The 23158-nt window shown below is 45.0% G+C and overlaps 1 protein-coding gene across 5 annotated transcripts in view; it reads right to left on the bottom strand.

Moving 5' to 3' along the window:
- Positions 1-22354, bottom strand: part of LOC130296614 (keratin, type I cytoskeletal 42-like) — a 55312-nt gene extending 32958 nt beyond the window's left edge. The window contains exons 1-2 of one of the 5 annotated variants that reach the window (XM_056548339.1): positions 22229-22354; positions 21359-21755 (exon numbers count right to left, since the gene is read on the bottom strand). In XM_056548339.1, coding sequence (XP_056404314.1) covers positions 21359-21736 — 378 coding nt within the window. In that variant the 5' untranslated portion in view covers positions 21737-21755; positions 22229-22354. Of the gene's footprint in view, positions 1-3870; positions 4003-8599; positions 8660-8957; positions 9004-21358; positions 22203-22228 lie in introns of those variants that run through there. The other 4 variants (XM_056548338.1, XM_056548341.1, XM_056548342.1 and 1 more) reach the window with 4 other exon arrangements.
- Positions 22355-23158: the final 804 nt, after the last annotated feature.

The raw sequence follows: 23158 nt of genomic DNA, 5'->3' as shown, positions 1-23158 counted from the left end.
TGAACATGTGGTGCAGAAGTAGCAATTGAATCAAGGCTTTGTGTAAAGGAGAAGGCTCAATGTTCTTCCATTGTGGAAGACACCTGGATTTTACATGGTACCTGGTACTGTGTGGGCCTCTTACAGATCTTTTATTGGGGCCCAAGGTAAGCCTCTGGCTCCATCTATACATAAACTGTGGTTACATAATTTCCATTAACTGAGAATGTGGTTACTGATTGGTCTATTAGGAGAGGGAAATTTCTAGAATAGCATACCGTAGGTGGAGCAGCATATAATTAAGTCCATGTCACATAAACATAGAAGAGTGCATAACATTGAACACCAGTGATCATTGTGGCTTCCTTTGATTGTGCCATTATTGCCCATGGGGGAAAAAAGAAAAGAAAGACACAAAAGCACCCCTGGTGAAGTAAGTCAGGCACATGTATGGTATTGCAGGATAGAAACCATAGGCGTGCTCACGGGGTGTGCCGGGTGTTTCTGGGCGCACCCTAATCAAGCCATGGGGGGGGGGGGGATTCGCGGCCACCACTGAGCAACCCGCAGGGGCCCCCGTCACATTCTGGACATCCCTGTGTCCCGAAAGATGTTTTCCGGACACAAGGATGTCTCGGTTACCTTTCTGCGGCGGCCCCCGCGTTAACTTTAAAAACGCATGGGCCGCTGGGAGGTAGCGCACGCAGGGACATCACTGACGTCCCGTGCGTGCGCCCATAGCAACGGGGGAGCGGAGCATAGACGAGGAGGACGTGTGCCGGCAGGCATGGTAAGTCACCAGCACCAGGTGGCAGCACGTCATCTTCAGTGATCGACCACCGATCCTCCGGTCCCGGGACCAACTGTTATGATCTATAGGCCATAGCAGTAGATCGTGACCCCGGACCGGTGGAGCAGTGGTCGGAACACTGAAGTGGGGCAGTACACGGACATACAGCCTCCAGCCATACACTGTATATGGCTGAAGGCTGTATGTCTGTGGGGGAACTATATGGCACCTAATGTGGGGGAAATGCACTGCACCTAATGTAGAGGAACTGTACTGCACCTAATGTGGGGGAAATGTACTGCACCTAATGTGGGGGAACTGTACTGCACCTAATGTGGGGGGAACTGTACTGCCAACCTAATGTGGGGGGAACTGTACTGCCAACCTAATGTGGGGGGAACTGTACTGTCAACCTAATGTGGGGGGAAACTACACTGCCAACCTAATGTGGGGGGAAACTACACTGCCAACCTAATATGGGGGAACTATACTGCCAACATAATGTGGGGGAACTATACTGCCAACCTAATGTGGGGGAACTATACTGCCAACCTAAGATGCGGGGACTTATACTGCACCTATATGAGTGCAGGTCTGTTTATGTATGTGTGCATGCAAGCAAGAGTGTGCTTTAGGGTGCACACCCTAATGCAATAGGCTGCACACGCCTATGATAGAAACACTCACCCTGTGATGTTGCTCTGAGAGCACAACATCTATTAGCGTATAGAGGGTACAGTGGGGTCCTGCAGCTTGGTTCCCTCAGATCCCAGGAGCCTACTGGTTCGGTAATGGAGTAGGAGGAAAAAAACGACGAAAATTGAACTTTTTCCAAGTGCCAGACCCCGTCAGGTAGTCAGTCCAACAAAGTGTGAACCAGATACATAAAATGGCATTTATTCAGAGCACATATCAACGCATTTCTGCCCCGGAGTGGGCCCTTCGTCCTGACGAAGGGCCCACTCCGGGCCAGAAACGCGTTGATATGTGCTCTGAATAAACGCCATTTTATGTATCTGGTTCACATTTTGTTGGACTGACTACTTGACGGGGTCTGGTACTTTGAAAAGTTCAATTTTCTTCGTTTTTTTTCCTGCTATTATTGCCGATGGGGAACCAAGTCTTAAAGGGGTATTCCAGGCAAAACCTTTTTTTTTTTATATCTATCAACTGGCTCCGGAAAGTTAAACAGATTTGTGAATTACTTCTATTAAAAAATCTTAATCTTTTCAATAGTTATTAGCTTCTGAAGTTTTCTGTCTAACTGCTCAATGATGATGTCACATCCCGGGAGCTGTGCATGATGGGAGAATATCCCCATAGGAACTGCACAGCTACCGGGACGTGAGTCATCAGAGAGCAGTTAGACAGAAAACAACAACTCAACTTCAGAAGCTAATAACTATTGGAAGGATTAAGATTTTTTAATAGAAGTAATTTACAAATCTGTTTCACTTTCCGGAGCCAGTTGATATATAAAAAAAAAGTTTTGGCCTGGAATACCCCTTTAACTGCTAAAATTCCAATAAGAAGAGCAATGGAATCAGATATTACCTATAAATTAAGAGCCGTTCTGATTCTTGGATGTGGGGCATCTGGTGGGGTCATATGTATCTGAACATGGGCTTCTTAAACCATAACTGGTAGGCATGGTGGAAAGTATTTTGTTTATATTATAAATAGATATTATACATATCGAGGGCTTTCCAGCTTGGTTCTGCTGACAATTAGCATAACACCTATTGTCTTTAGTAAGAGTTAAAGGGGTTCTCCAGTGCTTACACATCTTATCCCATATCCAAAGGATAGGGGATAAGATGCCTGATCACGGGAGTCCCGCAGCTGGGGACGCCCGCGATCATGCATGCGGCACCCCATTTATAATCAGTCCCCGAAGCGTTTTTACTCCCGGTCTGATTACGGGCGACTACAGGGCCAGCGGCGTGTGATGTCACGCCTCCCCCCCCGTGTGACGTCAAGCTCCGCCCCTCAATGCAAGCCGACGGGAGGGGGCGTGATAGCTATCACGCCCCCTCCCGTAGGCTTGCATTGAGGGGCAGAGCGTGACGTCACACACCGCGGAGGTGTGATGTCACACACCGCCGTCCCTGTAGTCGCCCGTAATCAGACCCGGAGCGAACACGCTCCGGGGACTGATTACAAACAGGGTGCCGTGTGCATGATCGCGGGCGTCCCCAGCTGCGGGACTCCCGCGATCAGGCATCTTATCCCCTATCCTTTGGATAGGGGATAAGATGTGTAAACACCGGAGAACCCCTTTAAGTAAACACTGAAAAGTCAATGAAAGTTACATAAATGCCATAAAACCTCTCGTTTGGCTATATACAGCTTCCCGACCAGGCCAGGAGGTCCTTGATCTTGAGATAGGTGTTGGTCCCATAGGTGGGATGCTTATATCTTAGACATTTATGATACGTTCTTTGGACATGCCTTAAATGCCAAGTTGATACTACCCCTTTAAATGTGTAGCCTGTTTAGACTACTTCAGCCTATTAGATAATTCTGGGTAATTAGAGGAAGAGCCATGTCACTGATCCACTGTGGATACTAATAATAATAATAATAATAGGCTCAATGTGATACTTTATTTTCCCTGCGGGGGCGCTGCAGGGAATTTAAACACTTGCTGCTGCTGAGTTTGCAAAGAGATTAAAGGGGTACTCCGCTGCTCAGCCTTTGGAACAAACTGTTCCGAACACTGGAGCTGGCGCCGGGAGCTTGTGATGTCATTGCCCCGCCCCCACCACGCCCCCTCAATGCAAGTCTATAAGAGGGGGCGTGACGGCTGTCACGCCCCCTCCCATAGACTTGCATTGAGGGGGTGGGGTGTGACATCATGAGGGGGCGGGGTTATGATGTCACGAGCTCCCGGCACCGACTCCAGCGTTCAGAACAGTTTCTTCCAAACCCTGAGCATCGGAGTGCCGCATTAGACCTGATCTCTTGGGTTCCCAGCAGAACAGACTATTTTTGGTGGACCCTTACTAAAAATTATTACAAAAAGTTGAAAAACCCCTTTCATTTAGATAACAAGATTTTAAAACCTATAAAGAAAAACTTGTAATAAAGTGAAGTCTGACCTGTCTCCAAACAAATCTGAATAATCCACAGTGAGGTTTATTTGGTCTAGACACTCACTATTCGCTCTTCCATCTTTACAAGACTACTGGCTTAGCTTTTTCTTAATGTTTTCTTGAGTGCAGCCGAGGAGACTCCCTCCAACAATATAAATCCTATCTTAATCTCAAAATAGCGTTAGACATTAAAACATAATTTATAGCCAAAACCCATTCTGTCAAGTATGTATATCGGAGATGACTGAGGTGCGGATCTGCGTAAGCAAACTAGATAGAGATATTAATTGGGTACTCCACTGCTCAGCGTTTGGAACAAACTGTTCCGAACGCTGGACCTGGGAGCTCGTGATATCATAGCCCTGCCCCCTCATTACGTCACACCCCGCCCCCTCAATGCAAGTCTATGGGAGGGGGCGTGGCAGCTAATTCAGACCTATTTTTCTTAATAGGACAACCCCTTTAAAGGAGTACTCTGCTGCTCACCGTTGGAACAAACTATTCTGAACACTGGAGCCGGCACCGGGAGATCATGATGTCATAGCTCCACCCCTTATTACATCATGCCCTGCCCCCTCAATGCAAGTCTATGGGATGGGGCGTGACATTCGTCACGCCCCCTCCCATAGACTTGCATTGAGGGGGTGGGGCGTAACATCGTGAGGGGGCAGGGCTATGATGTCATGAGCTCCTGGCGCCGGCTCCAGCGTTCGGAATCAGATTGCTGTGCACATGGGAAGAAGAAAAACTGGAAAAAAAATAGGGCTGGAATCTGTTTGTTATAGACAATGGCCGACATTTATCATTGTCTTTAGACTGTTTTTTGTGTCTACAAGAGGCGCAAAAAGGCGCAAGCAGAGTTTATTTGCGCATTTTTGCGCCTTTTTGTTTACACATTTCTGCTGATTTTGAGTTGCAATCCACTGATTTTGAGTTGCGATCCACTGATTTTGGCAATACACATGATATAGAAGGGATTTATGAACTGCGCCTTTTGTAAAAAGGCACAAAAAAGACGCAAAGCCACAGAAAAGTCTCTAAAACAACACCATCCCAGACCTGGCGTAGCTTTTTAGTGTATGTGAAGAGAGAAATTTTAGAAAATGTTAACCTGCACAAAATTTATCAAATGCTCTGTGAACATTTAATAAATTTGGTGTTCGTACACATTATCAGCACACAAAAAAAATGTGTAAAAAAAATGCTTCACTTACACCTACAATGATAAATGTGGGCCAATAACTTGATTTTGTAAACCCCCCTAGTATGACTCGTTTTGTAAACCCCCCTATTGTGAATCCAGGAGTTGACTCCTCTTACGGGCCCAGTCCAACAATGGTCGAGCCAAATGACAACTCATTCCATATACAGTACATTGCTTGCAAAGTCTTACAAGTCGATTACTTATACTACATTTGTGTCCAGTCATCCGATTGTTTACATACCTGCTGTCACTCAGCAAGAGACACACCCAAAAAAGCTGTCTCTTACATCCAATTACACACGTTACTTCCCATGACTGGCATCAGAAGTCATCCAAAAACTAAGACACTGCTAAGAAGTTCAAGTTTGGCTCAGTTTCCCTAGATGGTCTTCACATTGTTTAAGAAGTTATAGAATAATACCTAGATCCAAATTATCTCTGACATGCCATTGACATGATCATAATTGCCTGATGAGCAAACTCCAAACATGTAGTGACATTGAGCAAGAGAAGAATAAGCGCGAAGCTTCAACCAGCCGACAGTATGAGGTCGATTACTAGAACTGTGCCCAAAAGCTAAATTATCATTTGTTTCCAATTTAATGTATTCTAACTAGTGTTGCTCGCGAATATTCGCAATGCAAATTTTATTCGCGAATATCGCATATTCGCGAATATTTGCAAATATAGCACTATATATTCGTAATTACGAATATTCGTTTTTTTTTTTTCACAGTGCACATCACACTGATCACTCCTCTCTGCTTCCAGCTTGTGTGGTGTAAAGAAGGCTCTAATACTACTGTGTGAGACTGGCGTACAAATTTTCGCATATGCTAATTTTCGCATATGCGAATTTTCGTTTATGCTAATTTTTTTATATGCTAATTTTCGCATGTGCTGATTTTTCGCATATGCAAATTTTTGCATATGCGAATTTTCGTTAAGGTTAATTTTTGTATATGCTAATTTTCGCAGATGCAAATTTTCGTTTATGCTAATTTTTGTATATGCTCCAGAAATCCCGTCTGCGCCAGAATTAGTGCCAGAATTGAAAAAAACCCTGACTAACTCTCCATTTTCCCAAGAAAACCCAGGGGGTGGCCGTCGAGAAAAGGGGGCATGGTCATCGGAAAGGGGCATGTTCCCGACATTTTCACAAAAAAACAACATATTTACTAAGGTTTCCACAGAAAATGTGGTGGATTTCAGCTGAGGAAAACCCAACAGATCAGAGCATGTGTAAAAGAAGCAAAATGTAGGGAAAGTGGAAAATGTAAGGAAATCTTAGTAAATACCGTGGAAAAAAAATTTAGGGAATTAAAACCCACAAAGACTAACACTCTTAATAAATAAGGGTCTATGTTTGAAATGAGATCCGTACACATCTTCTACTATAACCAGAATGAATTGCGTAAAAATACACAATAACAATAACAATTGCAGGGGGTATAACTGCAATTGGGCCCAAAGGGAAGTGGGGGCCCATTTGTGGAAACGAGTCACATGCCCTGAATTCCGGGGCAAGTGCACCTTATAACTGTTTGCGCATCCTCAGGACATGCACACAGTTGATAAGAGAAAAGCGATGTGACAGAGAATGAGGGACTCCCTGTGCAGTCATTTAAGAGGCAGCTGGGGACTTCTACTTCCTAGTAAAGGCAGCAGCATTGTACCACATTGCCTGCTTTAGGGGCACAGAGAGGAGAGGAACTGCAGGGGAGTGGAGAAAAGAGATGTGGATTTTTTTTTTCAAGGGACCCTACTACTATATGGGGGCACAGTGTGGGGGCCTACCATGTGGAGCACAGAGGGGGTCTATCTACTATATGGGAACAGTGTGGGGGGGGGGGGCTAGGGGCACTGAGGGGATCTAACTACTATATACACAGTGTGGGGTCTACCATGTGGGGTCACAGAGGGGTTCTAACTACTATACGGGGCACATTGTGGAGACCTACCATATAGGGGAACAGGAGGGGAGTCTAACTAGTATATGGGGCACAGTGTGGGAACCTACCATTTGAGGGAACAGAGAGGGCCTAACTACTATATGGAGGCACAGTGTGGAGACCTACCATGTAGGGGCACAGAAGGAGGTCTAACTAGTATACATGGGAACAAAAGAGGGGTATCTGTTCTATGGGAACAGTGTGGGGGCCTACCATGTGGGAGGGCCAAGGGAGGCTTACTACTCTATAGGCACAGTATGGGGGCTTACCATGTTGGGGCTAACTACAATATGGGGGGTACAAAGGGGGTCTAACCACTATGTGAGGGTCCAGATGGGACCTTACTACTATTGTATATGGAGCACATAGAGGGCTTATACTATATGGGGAACAGAGGAGGCCTGACTACTATACAGTGCACAGAGGGCATCTAGCTACTATGTGGGGACAAGAATTGCCCTTATTTAATATCATGGAGCATATTTACATAAAGGGTATTGCTAGTAGTAAGAGTGAGTCTCCCAAATATGGCGCAAGGTCAATACATTTGAACTACTACAAAGTGAAGAATGAACTGACATACATCTAAATACAGTAGATATGTCTTATTAAAGTAATCTCTTGAACTTGAACTTCCACTAGTCATTTAGTTTAGGTTTAGTTACCATTTTAAGAAGAAAATCACCCAGGCGTGGTACGGTTTTAGAAAAATTTTAAATAGAAAAAATAAGCAGCTTTATTATGCAAACAAATGGTAGCAGCTTAGCAGTATATCCCAATGGGGCCGGGAGCTTTGCTGCTTTTTGTACCATAGCTATAGTATAATCCATGGGAGCCTATGAACAACAAAACCACACAGTTCACAAACTCGTAAAAGCGTAATTATGACTAATCTTCTATTTTGGCCTTTTAGAAGTGTATACAATTAGGGTAATTACAAGGCACGGTCAACATATAGATGTATGCGGTAACACCGGGGAATGCCTAGTGTTTAGCAGCATTCCATGATGGGCTAGATCATACCTTACACATCTCCGATATCATCCATACCATCATTCATAGAAATGTTTTTATTAACCAATTAGGGAAGGCTAGGTATTCATTTCGACAAAGATGAGCTAATCTACTCGATTCTATCCCGGAGGCAGTATGCATTAAAATCTACGATGAAGAAGTCATATGCACATTTACATGTCAGACCCAACAACTTAAAGCATTTGGAGCAAACTGTTCCGAACACTGGAGCCGGGAGCTGGTGAAGTCACAGCCCTGTCCCCTTATGACGTCACACCCCGCCCCCTCAAAGCAAGTCTATGGGAGGGGGCGTGACGGATGTCACGCCCCCTCCCATAGACTTGCATTGAGGGGGCAGGGCAAAATGTCATGAAGGGGTGGGTCTATGACGTCACAAGCTCCCAACGCCGGCTCCAGCATTCGAAACAGATTGTTCCAAACGCTGAGCAGCGGAGTACCCCTTTAAGGTGGCCGCTTCTACAAAGTGAAGGCTTTCAGGCTCCTATACAAATAAGAGAAGATCTAACATCTAATATAGACTTTAGGGGGGGTGATTTATTAAAACCTGTCCAGAGGAAAAGTTGCCCAGTTGCCCATAGCAACCAATCAGCTCGCTTCTTTCATTTTTAACAAGGCCTCTGCAAAATGAAAGAAGAAATCTGATTGGTTGCTATGGGCAACTGGGCAACTTTTCCTCTGGACAAGTTTTGATCAATCTCCCCTTAGATCTTCTTTTATGTCCCCATTTTATGACAAATGATGGTTGCGGAAGAGACGATTTGTTCATGTCGGATTTCAGTTGTCCAATCCTTTTCCTCTGGACAGGTTTTGATAAATCTCCCCCATAGATCTTCTATATTTAGCTGCATAGAACTAGGATCACTCTTTGGTACATTATCACAAGACCAGGGGGTTGGACTCACCCATCTAGTAGTCCCAGGTTGGTACAGACTCTTAGGCTAGGTTCACACTGTGGAATTTCTGGGCAGAATTTCTGCCGGAGATCGAGTCGGCGGCACTAGGACCGCGTGGACTACATTGCTGTCCCCATAGATGGCAATGCATTTCTGAGCAGATCTCCCAAAAGATCCACCCAGAAATGTATAGGAGTCTATGGGATCAGCAATGCAGTCTGCTCGGTCCTATCGCCGCAGCCTCGATCTCCGGCAGAAATTCTGCTCAGAAATTCTGCAGTGTGAACCTAGCCTTAAGGGTCTATTCACACGGCAGAATTTCCGCTTGCGGAATTCCGCCTCAAATTAAAGCCCATAGACTTCTATGGGATTCCGCACTCCCATTCACACTTCTGAATTTCCGCAAGCGGAAATTCAGAAGTGTGAATGGGAGTGCGGAATCCCATAGAAGTCAATGGGCTTAAATTTCCAGCAAGTGGAAATTCTGCTATGTGAATAGACCCTAACACCATGATAAGTCCAAAAGGTCAAGTAGAAGACAACCCCATTTGGAGCAGACTTTGGAAGCAATCACTTGTACTTTTTATTTTTCTTTAAAGGGTAGCTCCCACCATCATATTTTTTTTTTTTTTGCTAGCCCGTTCCCCCCCCCCCCCCGCTACGGCACTAGCCCGTACACTCCTCAATCCCCAACCCCCTGCCCTGCATACCCCGTTCCCTCATTACACTTGCAGTTACTGCAGAGTCCGGCAGCAGGCGTGCAGGGACAGCGGCGGCAACGAGGCGGCGGCAGTGAGAAGTGGCCTCCCAGCCAGTGGCCGGGGAGCCAATGCGCTCGCTCCCGCCTGTCTGATTGACAGGCAGGGAGCGAGTGCAGCCTAACTGAAAAAGGACTGATTGCCACTCCAAAATCAGTCCTTTTTCAGTGGCCGGTTTTTAAATGTAAATAAAACCTTTTTAATAAAAAAAAAATAATAATAATAAAAGTATATTAGAGATATGTTGTAGTACATAAGTACTGCAACATATCAAAAAATAAAGTTGGTGACAGTGCCCATTTAAATCAACTGGTGGCAGAAAGTTAAACAGATTTGTAAATGACTTCTATTTAAAAATTTCAAACCTTCCAGTACTTATCAGCTGCTGTATACTACACTGAAAATTATTTTCTTTTTGAATTTCCTTTCTGTCTGACCACAGTGCTCTCTGCTGACACCTCTGTCCATATCAGGAACTGTCCAGAGCAGGAGATTTGCTCCTACTCTGGACAGTTCCGGACATGGGCAGAGGTGTCAGCAGAGAGCACTGTGGTCAGGCAGAAAGGAAATCCAAAAAGAAAAGAACTTCCTGTGGAGCATACAGCAGCTGATAAGTACTGAAAGGATTACGATTTTTATATAGAAGTCATTTAAAAATCTCTTTTATTGGCATATCATTGGTAGACCCCGCTTATTTTGGTGACTACTATTAATAAGATATATATTATCACCGACATCAGACATCCTGAGGAACGTTCAGTTTAGTGGCCCTAAAGCTGGTCATACATATCTGTTATTAGATTGTTAGCCAATCCAATCAACATTGTCTGGTTCGGTTTAGTGTTGAACACGAATATTTGTAATGCGATTTCGCAAATATTTTGAATATAGTGCTATATATTTGTAATGAGGAATATTGTTTTTTTTATTTTGTTTGTTGTTCACATGGAAAAAAAAGTGAACGAACATAGCGAATATGCAAATTTTGCGAACATTGGACGAAAAAATCGTCCATATATTAGTGAAAAATCGCAAATTCGAATATGGCCCCTGCCGCTCATCACTAGTTCGGTTGACTTTAATTTAATGTGTATTGCCAGATTAAAGGGGTACTCCGGGGAAAACCTTTTTTCTTTTAAATCAACTGGTGGCAGAAAGTTAAACATATTTGTAAATTACTTCTATTAAAAAATCTTAATCCTTTCTGTACTTATTAGCTGCTGAACACTACAGAGGAAATTCTTTTCTTTTTGGAATGCTCTCTGATGACATCACGAGCACAGTTCTCTCTGCTGATGTTATTATAATAATAATAACGCTTTATTTATTGTTGTCCTTAGTGGGATTTGAACCCAAGTTCAGTGCTAACCACTGAGCCACCATGCTGCCCTTAGCATACATCTGCTATGCATCTGCTATGCATGGTTGCTAAAATGGACAGAGATGTCAGCAGAGAGCACTGTGCTCGTGATGTCATCAGTGTTCCAAGAAGAAAGGAATTTCCTCTGTAGCATTCAGCCACTAATAAGTACTGGAAGGATTAAGATTTTTTAATAGAAGTAATTTACAAATATGTTTAACTTTCTGCCACCAGTTGATTTAAAAGAAAAAAGGTTTTCACCGGAGTACCCCTTTAAGCAAGGGACTTGTAGGAATCATCTTCTCTGCTACTCTATTCACATTTTGGAGACAATTTTCTTTACAATTTTCTTTCTTGGCTAGCTTGTCTGACACACAATATGGACTCTGTTATATTCTGTTATTCTTTGTATAAATCAGTTTATGGCTAGGGTTTGTTTTTGTGCAATCTTTATTCTATTTATACATTTTTTATTAGTTGCATTTTCATCTTTTCTGTACATTTTAAAGGGGTATTACCGTGGAAAACTTTTTTTGTTTTTTTTAATTAACTGGTGCCAGAAAGTTAAACAGATTAGTAAATGACTTCTATTAAAAAATCTTGATCCTTCCAGTACTTATTAGCTGCTGAATACTACAGAGGAAATTATTTTCTTTTTGGAACACAGAGCTCTCTGCTGACATTATGACCACAGTGCTCTCTGCTGACATCTCTGTCCATTTTAGGAACTGTCCAGAGCAGCATATGTTTTCTATTGGGATTTTCTCCTACTCTGGACAGTTCTTAAAATGGACAGAGATGTCAGCAGAGAGCACTGTGGTCATGATGTCAGCAGAGAGCTCTGTGTTCCAAAAAGAAAACCATTTCCTCTGTAGTATTCAGCAGCTAATAAGTACTGGAAGGATCAAGATTTTTTAATAGAAGTCATTTACTAATCTTTTTAACTTTCTGGCACCAGTTGATTAAAAAAACACTTTTTTTCCACGGGAGTACCCCTTTAAGCATTAACTCTGGATTGGAAGTAGTCTGACATTTAATATGTCTTAGGAATGATCAACTTATTAGGGTTTTAGTCTACTTTTAGTACTTTTTGGTTACTTTTTAATTGTTAAGATATAGTGCTGTCTAATCTCATTATATTTGATTTATATTTTTGAAAATTTTATGCACATTTGCCTTTTTATCTGCTACTTCTCTAGTCTCGAGAAAATCCAGAGAACTCCACACTAAGGAACTCCATACGAGCTACAATTAATAACTATTCAGGTTTGCCATCTGTTTTATAAGTAGACACCTGGGCAGATTTAGCATTTTGAAATTGTATGGCATCCAAATTCCAAATGATGTGACTACAAAAAGTTGAAGCAAAAATTGGCACTACTAAAGCTTGAGTGACCTGGTGGTTGATCATCTACCATTGATAAGGTTTTTCAACCCAACAGCTCTTTCCATTTAGCCTCTATTTTTGGTAGATATAGCTAAAGGTCGATAGCTACCTTAGGACCCATTCAGGTGCCATATCTTGGGTAAGACTGCTATCTCTGCCCCCTTTTACGACCCTATGTGTCTCCTATAATGTAATAAAATCACTAGAAAAGAGTCTTAAAGGGGTACTCCGGTGCTCATCGTTTGAAACAAACTGTTCCGAACGCTGGAGCCGGCGCCGGGAGCTTGTGACATCATAGACTCGCCCCCTCCTGACGTCACGCCCCGCCCCCACAATGCAAGTCTAAGGGAGGGGGCGTGACAGTCGTCACGCCCCCTCCCATAGACTTGCATTGAGGGGGTGGGGCATGACATCATGAGGGGGCGGGCTATGACATCACGAGCTCCCGGCGCCAGCTCTAGTGTTCGGAAAAGTGTGTTCCAAATGCTGAGTTACGGAGTACCCCTTTAAATCTCAAGACACAACAAAGCCCCATGTGCAAGCCCTGTAAGGTGTAACATTGGGTTCCGATGGACTTTTAGTACCGACTCATAGGCATTCCATGTGTCAATTAATGTGGCCTTGACAAGACTTCATTCTTCTCTGGAGTCCTCTCTGTGAAGGGCAAAGAGCAAACCTCTAGAGCAATTTGTAAGTGGCCTATTACAGATCTGTACGATATGGATCTAAAGTTTGCCCATGTTCATGAGGTGTTAGGATACAGGAGCCATATTTTCTTCATTGACCTTTTTATTGTCAACTTAAGTCTCTGGCTTTCTGCCTGGAGCAGAAGTAATTGTCTGTGTAGGAAAATGAAGAAGCTATGTCAACACGATACCATTGTGCTGGGTCATTGTTCTATGAATTTCTGCACATCTGAAATTACATCCCCATCAGGAGGAACTTTCACACACAAGGAACCATAGATACCTGTGAACGGCTACATTACAACCTTGTTTTTGGAAAAAACTGACTGATCACATTCCGATAAACTCAGGGGTAGTCCTAGTCACTCGAATGTCAAAAGGATTTTCTTGTGAGTATAATGTTATCTTGATATCTTCAGAACGTAGCTTCTTATTTTAGATTGTCAGGCATGTCATCTACACATGTTTTCTTGACAACCAGGATTACATGAAACATCAAATATCTGGGATCCTCTATGCATTTTATAATAATCTATTATATACCATATTTTTCGCTCCATAAGACACACTTTTCTCCCCCAAAAGTGGGAAGGAAATGTCTGTGCGTCTTATGGAGGGAATGTGTGTGTGCCGAAGTGCAGGGAAGGCTGCAGAGGGGAGGCTGCCAAAGAGGTAAGCTTACCTGCCATGCCGCTGTCCCGTTCTGCCATGCTGCTGTCCTGTAATGCCATGCCACTGTCCCATTCTGCCATGCCGGTGTCCCGTTCTGCCATGCCGCTGTCCCGTTCTGCCATGCTGCTGTCCTGTAATGCCATGCCACTGTCCCATTCTGCCATGCCGCTGTCCCGTTCTGCCATGCTGCTGTCCCGTACTTCCATGCCGCTGTCCCGTACTGCCATGCCACTGTCCCGTTCTGCTATGCCGCTGTCCCGTTCTCCTGTCCGCATAATGGCGTAACGCTACGGAGGAAGCAGAGTGACGTGTTTGTCACATGCTCCTTCATAGACTCCATTATGCGGATGGCAGAACAGGACAGCGGTACCGGTAAGCAACTACAAGGGAGGTCCTGCTGGCCACAAGAGGGGTTCTGCTGGCTACATGGGGGTCCTTATGGCCACAAGAGGGGTCCTGCTTGCCACAAGGGGGGGTCCTGCTGTTTACGAGGGGGGTTCTGCTGGCTACAAGGGGGGTCCTGATGGCCACAAGGGGGGGCTTGCTGGCTACAAGGGGGGTTCTGCTGGCCACAAGGGGGGGTCCTGCTGTTTACAAGGGGGGTTCTGCTGGCCACAAGGGGGTCCTAATTATTTTAGTACCCGTTTGGTTCAGAATATTTATTTTCTTGTTCTCCTCCTCTAAAACCTAGGTGCGTCTTATGGTCAGGTGCGTCTTATAGTGCGAAAAATACGGTAATGTATTCATTAAAATACAGTTTGTGAATATCTGACCTACATCGGTGTTATACTAAAAACATGGAATATGGACAAGAGAAGAAGAAGGATCAGATCTGATATAGGGGCCAACGTCTTGGACCCTAATTGATTTGAAGCCAATTGCTAGGGTGTGTACACTTGGCCTTTTAAAACATCTTTTTTTGGCTATCCATGATTCTTCACCTTTGCAACTGTTATAAGGGAAAGATGATCCTCCATCATTGGTGGACACATGAAACAAAAATGAAACCTAAAAATGTACATGTACTTCCTAATGAGCCTTAGGAGCTCAATTCTTAATCCTATTTATAGACTCGCCATCATCGTCTTCAGTCAAGCTCTTTAGAAAGTAGGAATATGTGAATCCAGTCTTTGCATTTTGACTTAAATCTGGTAAGATCTTTTATTATACATCTAAGGATCCTTTTATGTGAGCAGGTAAGTGACCAAAATGGTCACCCAACAATGATAAAGGATGTCAATTGGTGGCCACTCCATTTGTGTTTATACTGGACAGTGTCTGGGAAATACTTTCATAGGCACGACCATTTGCCCAATGATTGGCACTTGATGTCTTTCCATTACCTCTTCTGGCTGCCCAGGGTTCTCCATCATTGAAAGAGACTTGTTAGAGGGATTTAGTCATTTTGATACTTTACATTAATTTGTTTAAGTACATTTGTTCTATAGGATCAGATTTCCCAAGAGCTCAAATGTCAACCAAAGCAGATCACCTGTAGTATATCTAATAATACTTATCAATGTTTACTAAGACAAAGTTTGCTGATGCCCATTTTCTTTCTTTCCCTGGTGTCCCTATTTTACATGGAAAGAAAGAAATTTAAACATTTAAAGGCATAAAATAAATGCCCTCCCCCCACCCCGTGGTCTACAGAATGAGACCCTGGCTGTCAGTGAAGGAGCGTGTGCTGTCTACCAGTGGTAATAATTTCTATGGGAACGCTGATGATGCCCGAGTGCTGTACTAGGGTCTCTTCGGCAGTTCCATAGAAATAAATGAAGCATGTGTCTGTTACGCCTAGCGCTCCGGGTCCCCGCTCCTCCCCGGAGCGCTCACGGCGTCTTTCTCCCTGCAGCGCCCCGGTCAGTCCCGCTGACCGGGAGCGCTGCACTGTCATGGCCGTTGGGGATGCGATTCGCACAGCGGGACGCGCCCGCTCGCGAATCGCATCCCAGGTCACTTACCCGTCCCGGTCCCCTGCTGTCATGTGCTGGCGCGCGCGGCTCCGCTCTCTAGGGCGCGCGCGCCAGCTCTCTGAGACTTAAAGGGCCAGTGCACCAATGATTGGTGCCTGGCCCAATTAGCTTAATTGGCTTCCACCTGCTCCCTGCCTTTATCTGACCTCCTCCCATGCACTCCCTTGCCGGATCTTGTTGCCTTGTGCCAGTGAAAGCGTTTAGTGTGTCCAAAGCCTGTGTACCTGAACTTCTGCTACCCATCCTGACTACGAACCTTGCCGCCTGCCCCCGACCTTCTGCTACGTCTGACCTTGCCTCTGCCTAGTCCTTCTGTCCCACGCCTTCTCAGCAGTCAGCGAGGTAGAGCCGTTGCTAGTGGATACGACCTGGTTGCTACGGCCGCAGCAAGACCATCCCGCTTTGCGGCGGGCTCTGGTGAAAACCAGTAGCCTCTTAGAACCGGTCCACTAGCACGGTCCACGCCAATCCCTCGCTGACACAGAGGATCCACTACCTGGAAGCCGAATCGTGACAGTAGATCCGGCCATGGATCCCGCTGAGGTGCCGCTGCCAAGTCTCGCTGATCTTCCCACGGTGGTCGCTCAGCAATCGCAGCAGATTGCCCAACAAGGACAGCAGCTGTCGCAGTTGACCGCCATGTTACAGCAACTTCTGCCTCTGCTACAGTAGCAACCATCTCCTCCGCCAGCTCCTGCACCTCCTCCGCAGCGAGTGGCCGCTCCTAACCTCCGCTTGTCCCTGCCGGACAAATTTGATGGGGACTCTAAACTCTGCCGTGGATTTTTGTCTCAGTGTTCCCTGCATATGGAGATGTTGTCGGACTTGTTTCCTTCAGAACGGTCTAAGGTGGCGTTCGTAGTAAGCCTTCTTTCAGGAAAGGCCTTGTCTTGGGCCACACCGCTCTGGGACCGCAATGATCCTGCCACAGCCACAGTCCAGGCCTTCTTCGCTGAACTCCGGAGTGTCTTCGAGGAGCCAGCCCGAGCTTCTTCTGCCGAGACTGCCCTGCTGAACCTGGTCCAGGGTAATTCTTCCGTTGGCGAGTACGCCATACAATTCCGTACTTTTGCTTCTGAACTATCCTGGAATAATGAGGCTCTCTGCGCGACCTTTAAAAAAGGCCTATCCAGTCGCATCAAGGATGTGCTGGCCGCACGAGAGATTCCTGCCAACCTCCAAGAACTCATCCATTTGGCTACCCGCATTGACATGCGTTTTTCTGAGCGACACCAAGAGCTCCGCCAGGAAAAAGACTTAGATCTCTGGGCACCTCTCCCACAGCATCCTTTGCAGTCTTCGCCTGGGCCTCCCGCCGAGGAGGCCATGCAAGTGGATCGGTCTCGCCTGACCCAGGAAGAGAGGAATCGCCGTAGAGAAGAAAATCTCTGTCTTTACTGTGCCAGTACCGAGCATTTCTTGGTGGATTGCCCTATCCGTCCTCCACGCCTGGGAAACGCACGCACGCACCCAGCTCACGTGGGTGTGGCGTCTCTTGGTTCCAAGTCTGCTCCTCCACGTCTCACGGTACCCGTGCGGATTTCTTCTTCAGCCAACTCCTCCCTCTCAGCCGTGGCCTGCTTGGACTCCGGTGCCTCTGGAAATTTTATTTTGGAGTCGTTTGTTAATAAATTCGGCATCCCGGTGACCCGTCTCGTTAAGCCGCTCTACATTTCCGCGGTCAACGGAGCCAGATTGGACTGCACCGTGCGTTACCGCACAGAGCCCCTCCTCATGTCTATTGGACCCCACCTTGAGAGGATTGAGTTCTTCATTCTCCCCAACTGTACCTCTGAGGTCCTCCTCGGTCTGCCTTGGCTCCGGCTTCATTCCCCCACCATTGATTGGACCACCGGGGAGATCAGGAACTGGGACTTTGCCTGCCACAGGAAGTGCCTCTCCCCCCCTCCCAGTCCCGTCAGGCAAGCCTCTGTGCCTCCCCATGGCCCCCGTCCTGGTGTCACACTGCCCCGTGCCAGGCCTCGCCCTCTGCCCTCCCTCCCCATTCCCACTCCTGCTGTACTGCCTGCCGTTGAGGAAACCCTCCATTCCTTCCCGGTGTCCTCATCCCAGGGGAGGCAGTTACCGGACAAAGAGAAGGGGAGACCTAAGGGGGGGGGTACTGTTACGCCTAGCGCTCCGGGTCCCCGCTCCTCCCCGGAGCGCTCACGGCGTCTTTCTCCCTGCAGCGCCCCGGTCAGTCCCGCTGACCGGGAGCGCTGCACTGTCATGGCCGTTGGGGATGCGATTCGCACAGCGGGACGCGCCCGCTCGCGAATCGCATCCCAGGTCACTTACCCGTCCCGGTCCCCTGCTGTCATGTGCTGGCGCGCGCGGCTCCGCTCTCTAGGGCGCGCGCGCGCCAGCTCTCTGAGACTTAAAGGGCCAGTGCACCAATGATTGGTGCCTGGCCCAATTAGCTTAATTGGCTTCCACCTGCTCCCTGCCTTTATCTGACCTCCTCCCATGCACTCCCTTGCCGGATCTTGTTGCCTTGTGCCAGTGAAAGCGTTTAGTGTGTCCAAAGCCTGTGTACCTGAACTTCTGCTACCCATCCTGACTACGAACCTTGCCGCCTGCCCCCGACCTTCTGCTACGTCTGACCTTGCCTCTGCCTAGTCCTTCTGTCCCACGCCTTCTCAGCAGTCAGCGAGGTAGAGCCGTTGCTAGTGGATACGACCTGGTTGCTACTGCCGCAGCAAGACCATCCCGCTTTGCGGCGGGCTCTGGTGAAAACCAGTAGCCTCTTAGAACCGGTCCACTAGCACGGTCCACGCCAATCCCTCGCTGACACAGAGGATCCACTACCTGGAAGCCGAATCGTGACAGTGTCGTCTACCAGTAGATCCTCACTGAGAGAGCCAGGGTACTTTCTAAAGATTTTTGGGGGTCCCTGAAGTCGGTTCCCCTTCAGTCAACTACTTATCCCATTTTCCTGTAGATAGTCTTTGCTGGAGTTCTCCTTAAAGCTACCAAAATCTAAAATTCAATAACTCTAGTCAATTATAAACTTTATTTTATGATCCAGAATTGACAAACTTAATGGTTTTTAAAATGGCTTTATAATGGTGTATGAAGATTGGTCCCACTTATTTTTTTCAACTACCTTATTCTTTTTGTGAGAAGATAAGCCACCACCATATTAGTCTGGAAGAAGTTTAATTCCCCTTTCCCCACTAGCCCGAGCCAAGTGTGCATGAGCATTGGGGGATCGGGAAAGATGTTGGCCAACCCAGCGTTTGGCTGTCAGCTATCTAATGTGTATGGCCAGACTACTGATGACTTCCACCATGACCAACAATATGGATAAGAGATGAAATAAGAACAAAAAACGGTCAACTGATTTACTCCAAAGGGTTTAGATCATAATGTACAGTAGACATTATGCTAGTTTGATATGTATTTATGGCGTACTTTAGGTTGTCATTTTATGTCATGTCCTGCAACTGTTCCCTGTAGTGACTAATAGGAGGTTTAACCACGTTTGTTAGCGCAAAAATGCAGGGTGTCAGTTTATTAATCATTGTATTAAGTACTGAATGCTTTATTTATCATGCCTATTATAATTTACGTTTCTATTTATGAACACGTCACGTTTGTAAAGCTTCACTCCTACAGAACATGTTAATCAGGTCCGGACAGTATTTAGAAAGTTTATCTGGCCATTGTGAGCCAAATAGACATAAGTTGGAATCCATTGCTACTACAGACTATTGGGACAGTCGCCCACCATTGGTGGTATTATCGGTGCCAATGACCAGCCTTAGTTCTACCTACAGATGCTCTATATTTGTCCATTTTACCCTGTCTTTGAGTTTCATGAAAGATTACAGTATATATTACATCATTGCATGTTAGATTATCTGGTTTTCCATTCATTAGATATATGACCTGTGGAAATTTTCACATTTTATGTGAGGAAGAATAGGGATACGTTCTATGGCATGTTCTGTTTTATGGACCTGATGTTCGCATCAGATAAGTAGCCTACATAGAGAAGATACCTAGATAACTTGGCATACCAGCATAATGGTGTCTTGTTCATTGATTTCAATGGATTGTATGTGATTACGTTCAGTTAATTTCAGGTACACTGAGATAGACCGGTACCGTTATGCCGGAAAGTAAACATATCCCTTAGGTTATTTATCTGATATGAACTGAGTTTCAAATACTTTTCACACGTATATGTACTAATTCCATTTGGACCCCATTTAGACAAATCCCATATCTAGAAACAAGTATATGTATATAAACTGTTAAACCTTTAAGGTAGCTTTGTCCAGTCAAGCAATGGTTTTCTACCATGTATTTTCACAAACGTCAATGGACAACATTTGGTTTTGTTTGTGATACTAGAACAGTCCTTTTTTTGGACCTTATCCTTGAGATACTCAAGCTAGGGCAGTACAGTATGTCAAAACTATGACTGAATCCAACATGGAAGAAGTTGTGCAGCAACACAACCAGTATGTATGACTTGGGCCTACGAATTATAATATTTAAGGAGAACACATCATTAAGAGTGATGAGCGGCAGGGGCCATATTCAAATTTGTGATATTTCCCGAATATATTGACGATTATTCGTCCAATTTTTGCGAAATTCCCATATTCGCTATGTTCGTTCACTTTTTTTTTCATGTGAAAATTTGTTACAAATATATAGTACTATATTCTAAATATTCTTAAAATCGCAAAGTGCCGATATTCGCGATAACATTTCGCATTACGAATATTCGTGATAAACGCTAATCATTAACATCTTACAACATATCCTCATTAACATATATAGAAAACTATGTAATAGTGCCTAGGTGTGCTCCGCGGAGGGTCTTCTAGTTAGCACCTTCCAATCCTCCTGCTCATAAGTGTCAAGTCATCGAGTAGGTGACAACCTTTGTAGAACATTGATGGCGCCAAGTTTGTTGTCACCGAGCCTCTCTAACAATAAATTTACCGAAGAATAATATTTTAACAACTGTATTCCAAGCTACTAAAACTCTTATTGTCCCTTTTAGGAGATCTATATTTATGAATATGTAACCTTTGCTGAAACGACTGCATGAACCTATGGATTATGGATGAGAAAGATAAAAGAATGAGAGCAGAAAGACAGACTGTAAGAGAAGCTTTCACATCTTAAGAGATTAGGCAATGGATTGATGTCATGAATACATCATTCTGAGCATAGTGAGGGGGTCAGACACAACAAGACATCACAGTGTAAGATTCTGAGAAGGCATCTTACGAGAATAAAGCTGCATAAAGCTCTTGAATAACTAGTAAACACAAATTCTACGTGCTGTTTATAAGATATGCCTGGTTCTTAGAAAGCCTGGTAACAACTGACATGGACATTATCAAGACTTCCACATATATTGCTACTTAGCTTTCCTAGACACCTGAATGTCTATTTTGCATAGTTAAGCAGTGACACATGACTCCTCCGGTATCCCTACAACACCAACCAGGCGCAGCATGGTACCATGCAGACAGTATACCTGGTATGTTACATCATAAAGGCCCACCGCTATGGTCATGTTTTAAAAGCACATTTTGCATCTCATACCTGGGACTGAAGTTCTGCAATGGTCTTCTCATATGCACTGTAGTCTTTTTTCTTGGTCTGTGATCTCTTGCTGTGCCATTCCTGGATTTTATTCTCTAAATCGGCATTTTCTTCCTCCAGAGATCGAACCTTTTCCAAGTAAGAAGCAAGGCGGTCATTTAGATTCTTCATGGTCGCCTTGCCATTTCCGGACAGTAGATGTTCACCATAATCCTTGGAGTAGTTGTAGCTTCCGATCCCAGAAGAAAAGGAGCTGGATCTGGATACTGAGACCTGACTTCCTCCACCAATGCTGTACGATGAAGAGCTATGGGACCCCCCCAGGCCTCCATTGACTAAGGGGGATGACGATAGGAAGCTGCTAGTGTAGTGGCTCATGTTCACATCAGTTGAGGACCTTTAACACAGATCAACTCTCATCAACCGGCTGCTCTCTAGCAGGAGACAATCTTCGCTAGTCTACTTTATGTCTCTCGGAGTGGGAGTTGCTTAGCAAGGCAAATAGGGTTGTGTCATCTCATTAAGTACGTTTCCCATTGCTCAATCCCTGGTGTTATTATTTTGAATAACAACTCGCTCCTTTTTTTTTTTTTAACCCTTATTCACATTATACCAACAAGGTGTGTCAGAGGTGGAGGCTGTTCTGCCAAGTCTCGAATCATGTACGAGTACAGTATCCTTGCAGCACTGAGAAACCTACCACAAGTAACTCGGCAGCAGCTCTCCAGACTCTAGAGTACAATTACACGTCTAAAGGTGTTAACTCCTTGTCTACTAGAACTAACATGCAAGAGGTTCATCCGCACTGAAAATAGGCAGAAGAATATGATATAAAGGTGTCTGAATAAAGTTTAGTATAGAAACACTTACCCTCATGAGGGCTCTTCTTTTTCTTCCAGTCTGAACATATGTTTACGTAAATACTATCATAAACAAGAGAAGGAGGCAACGTTTCCAAGCAAACGGATAAATTAGTCCAGCACGTTGGAGGAGGTCCCCAGTGAATGCAGCCTTCTACATAAAAATATTAGGATGGTATGGGTGGTGCATGGATAAAGCAGAGTAAAATAAATTAAATGATAGTGGTGAGTCCTGCACTCACCGCGTCCATCGCTGCATCAAACGAGGCTCCATGGAGGGAGAAGGATTGTAGATGGGGGCTCAGAGGCAACGACTGGTGGTTTCGTGCTAATTAGCACTTCATCCGGCCTCCAGAGGAGGCCGGATGAAGTGCTAATTGGCACAAAACCACCGATCGTTGCCTCTGAGCCCCCGTCTACCATCCTTCTAGCTCCATGGAGTCTCGTTTGATGCAGTGATGGACGCGGTGAGTAGTGATGAGCAGCATATGCCATATTCGAATTTGCGATATTTTGTGAATATATGGACGAATATTCCTGAAATTCGCACATACTATATATGGGGTGGTTATTTTCGCATGTGCGTATGCGCATGCGCGTGTGCACATGTGGATAACTATCTACATATTTATCTATATTATCTATCTATATATATTATCTATCTATCTATTTATCCATCTATCTATCTCCTAATATTCTTTAGTGACGATATTCGCGAATATGAGGAGGCCAGATGAAGTGCTTATTAGCACGAAACCACCGGCCGTTGCCTCTGAGCCCCCGTCTACAATCCTTCTCCCTCCATGGAGCCTCTTTTGATGCAGCGATGGACACAAAGAGTAGTGATGAGCAGCATATGCCATATTCCAATTCACGATATTTCACAAATATATGGACGAATATTCGTCCTATATTCGCGAAATTCCAACATACTATATAT

The sequence above is a fragment of the Hyla sarda genome, chromosome 12 (genome assembly GCF_029499605.1).
Source record: "Hyla sarda isolate aHylSar1 chromosome 12, aHylSar1.hap1, whole genome shotgun sequence".
In the NCBI taxonomy this organism is placed as follows: Eukaryota; Metazoa; Chordata; class Amphibia; order Anura; family Hylidae; genus Hyla; species Hyla sarda.
Note: the sequence above shows the minus strand (reverse complement) of the source record. Positions and strands in the feature narration are given on the sequence as shown.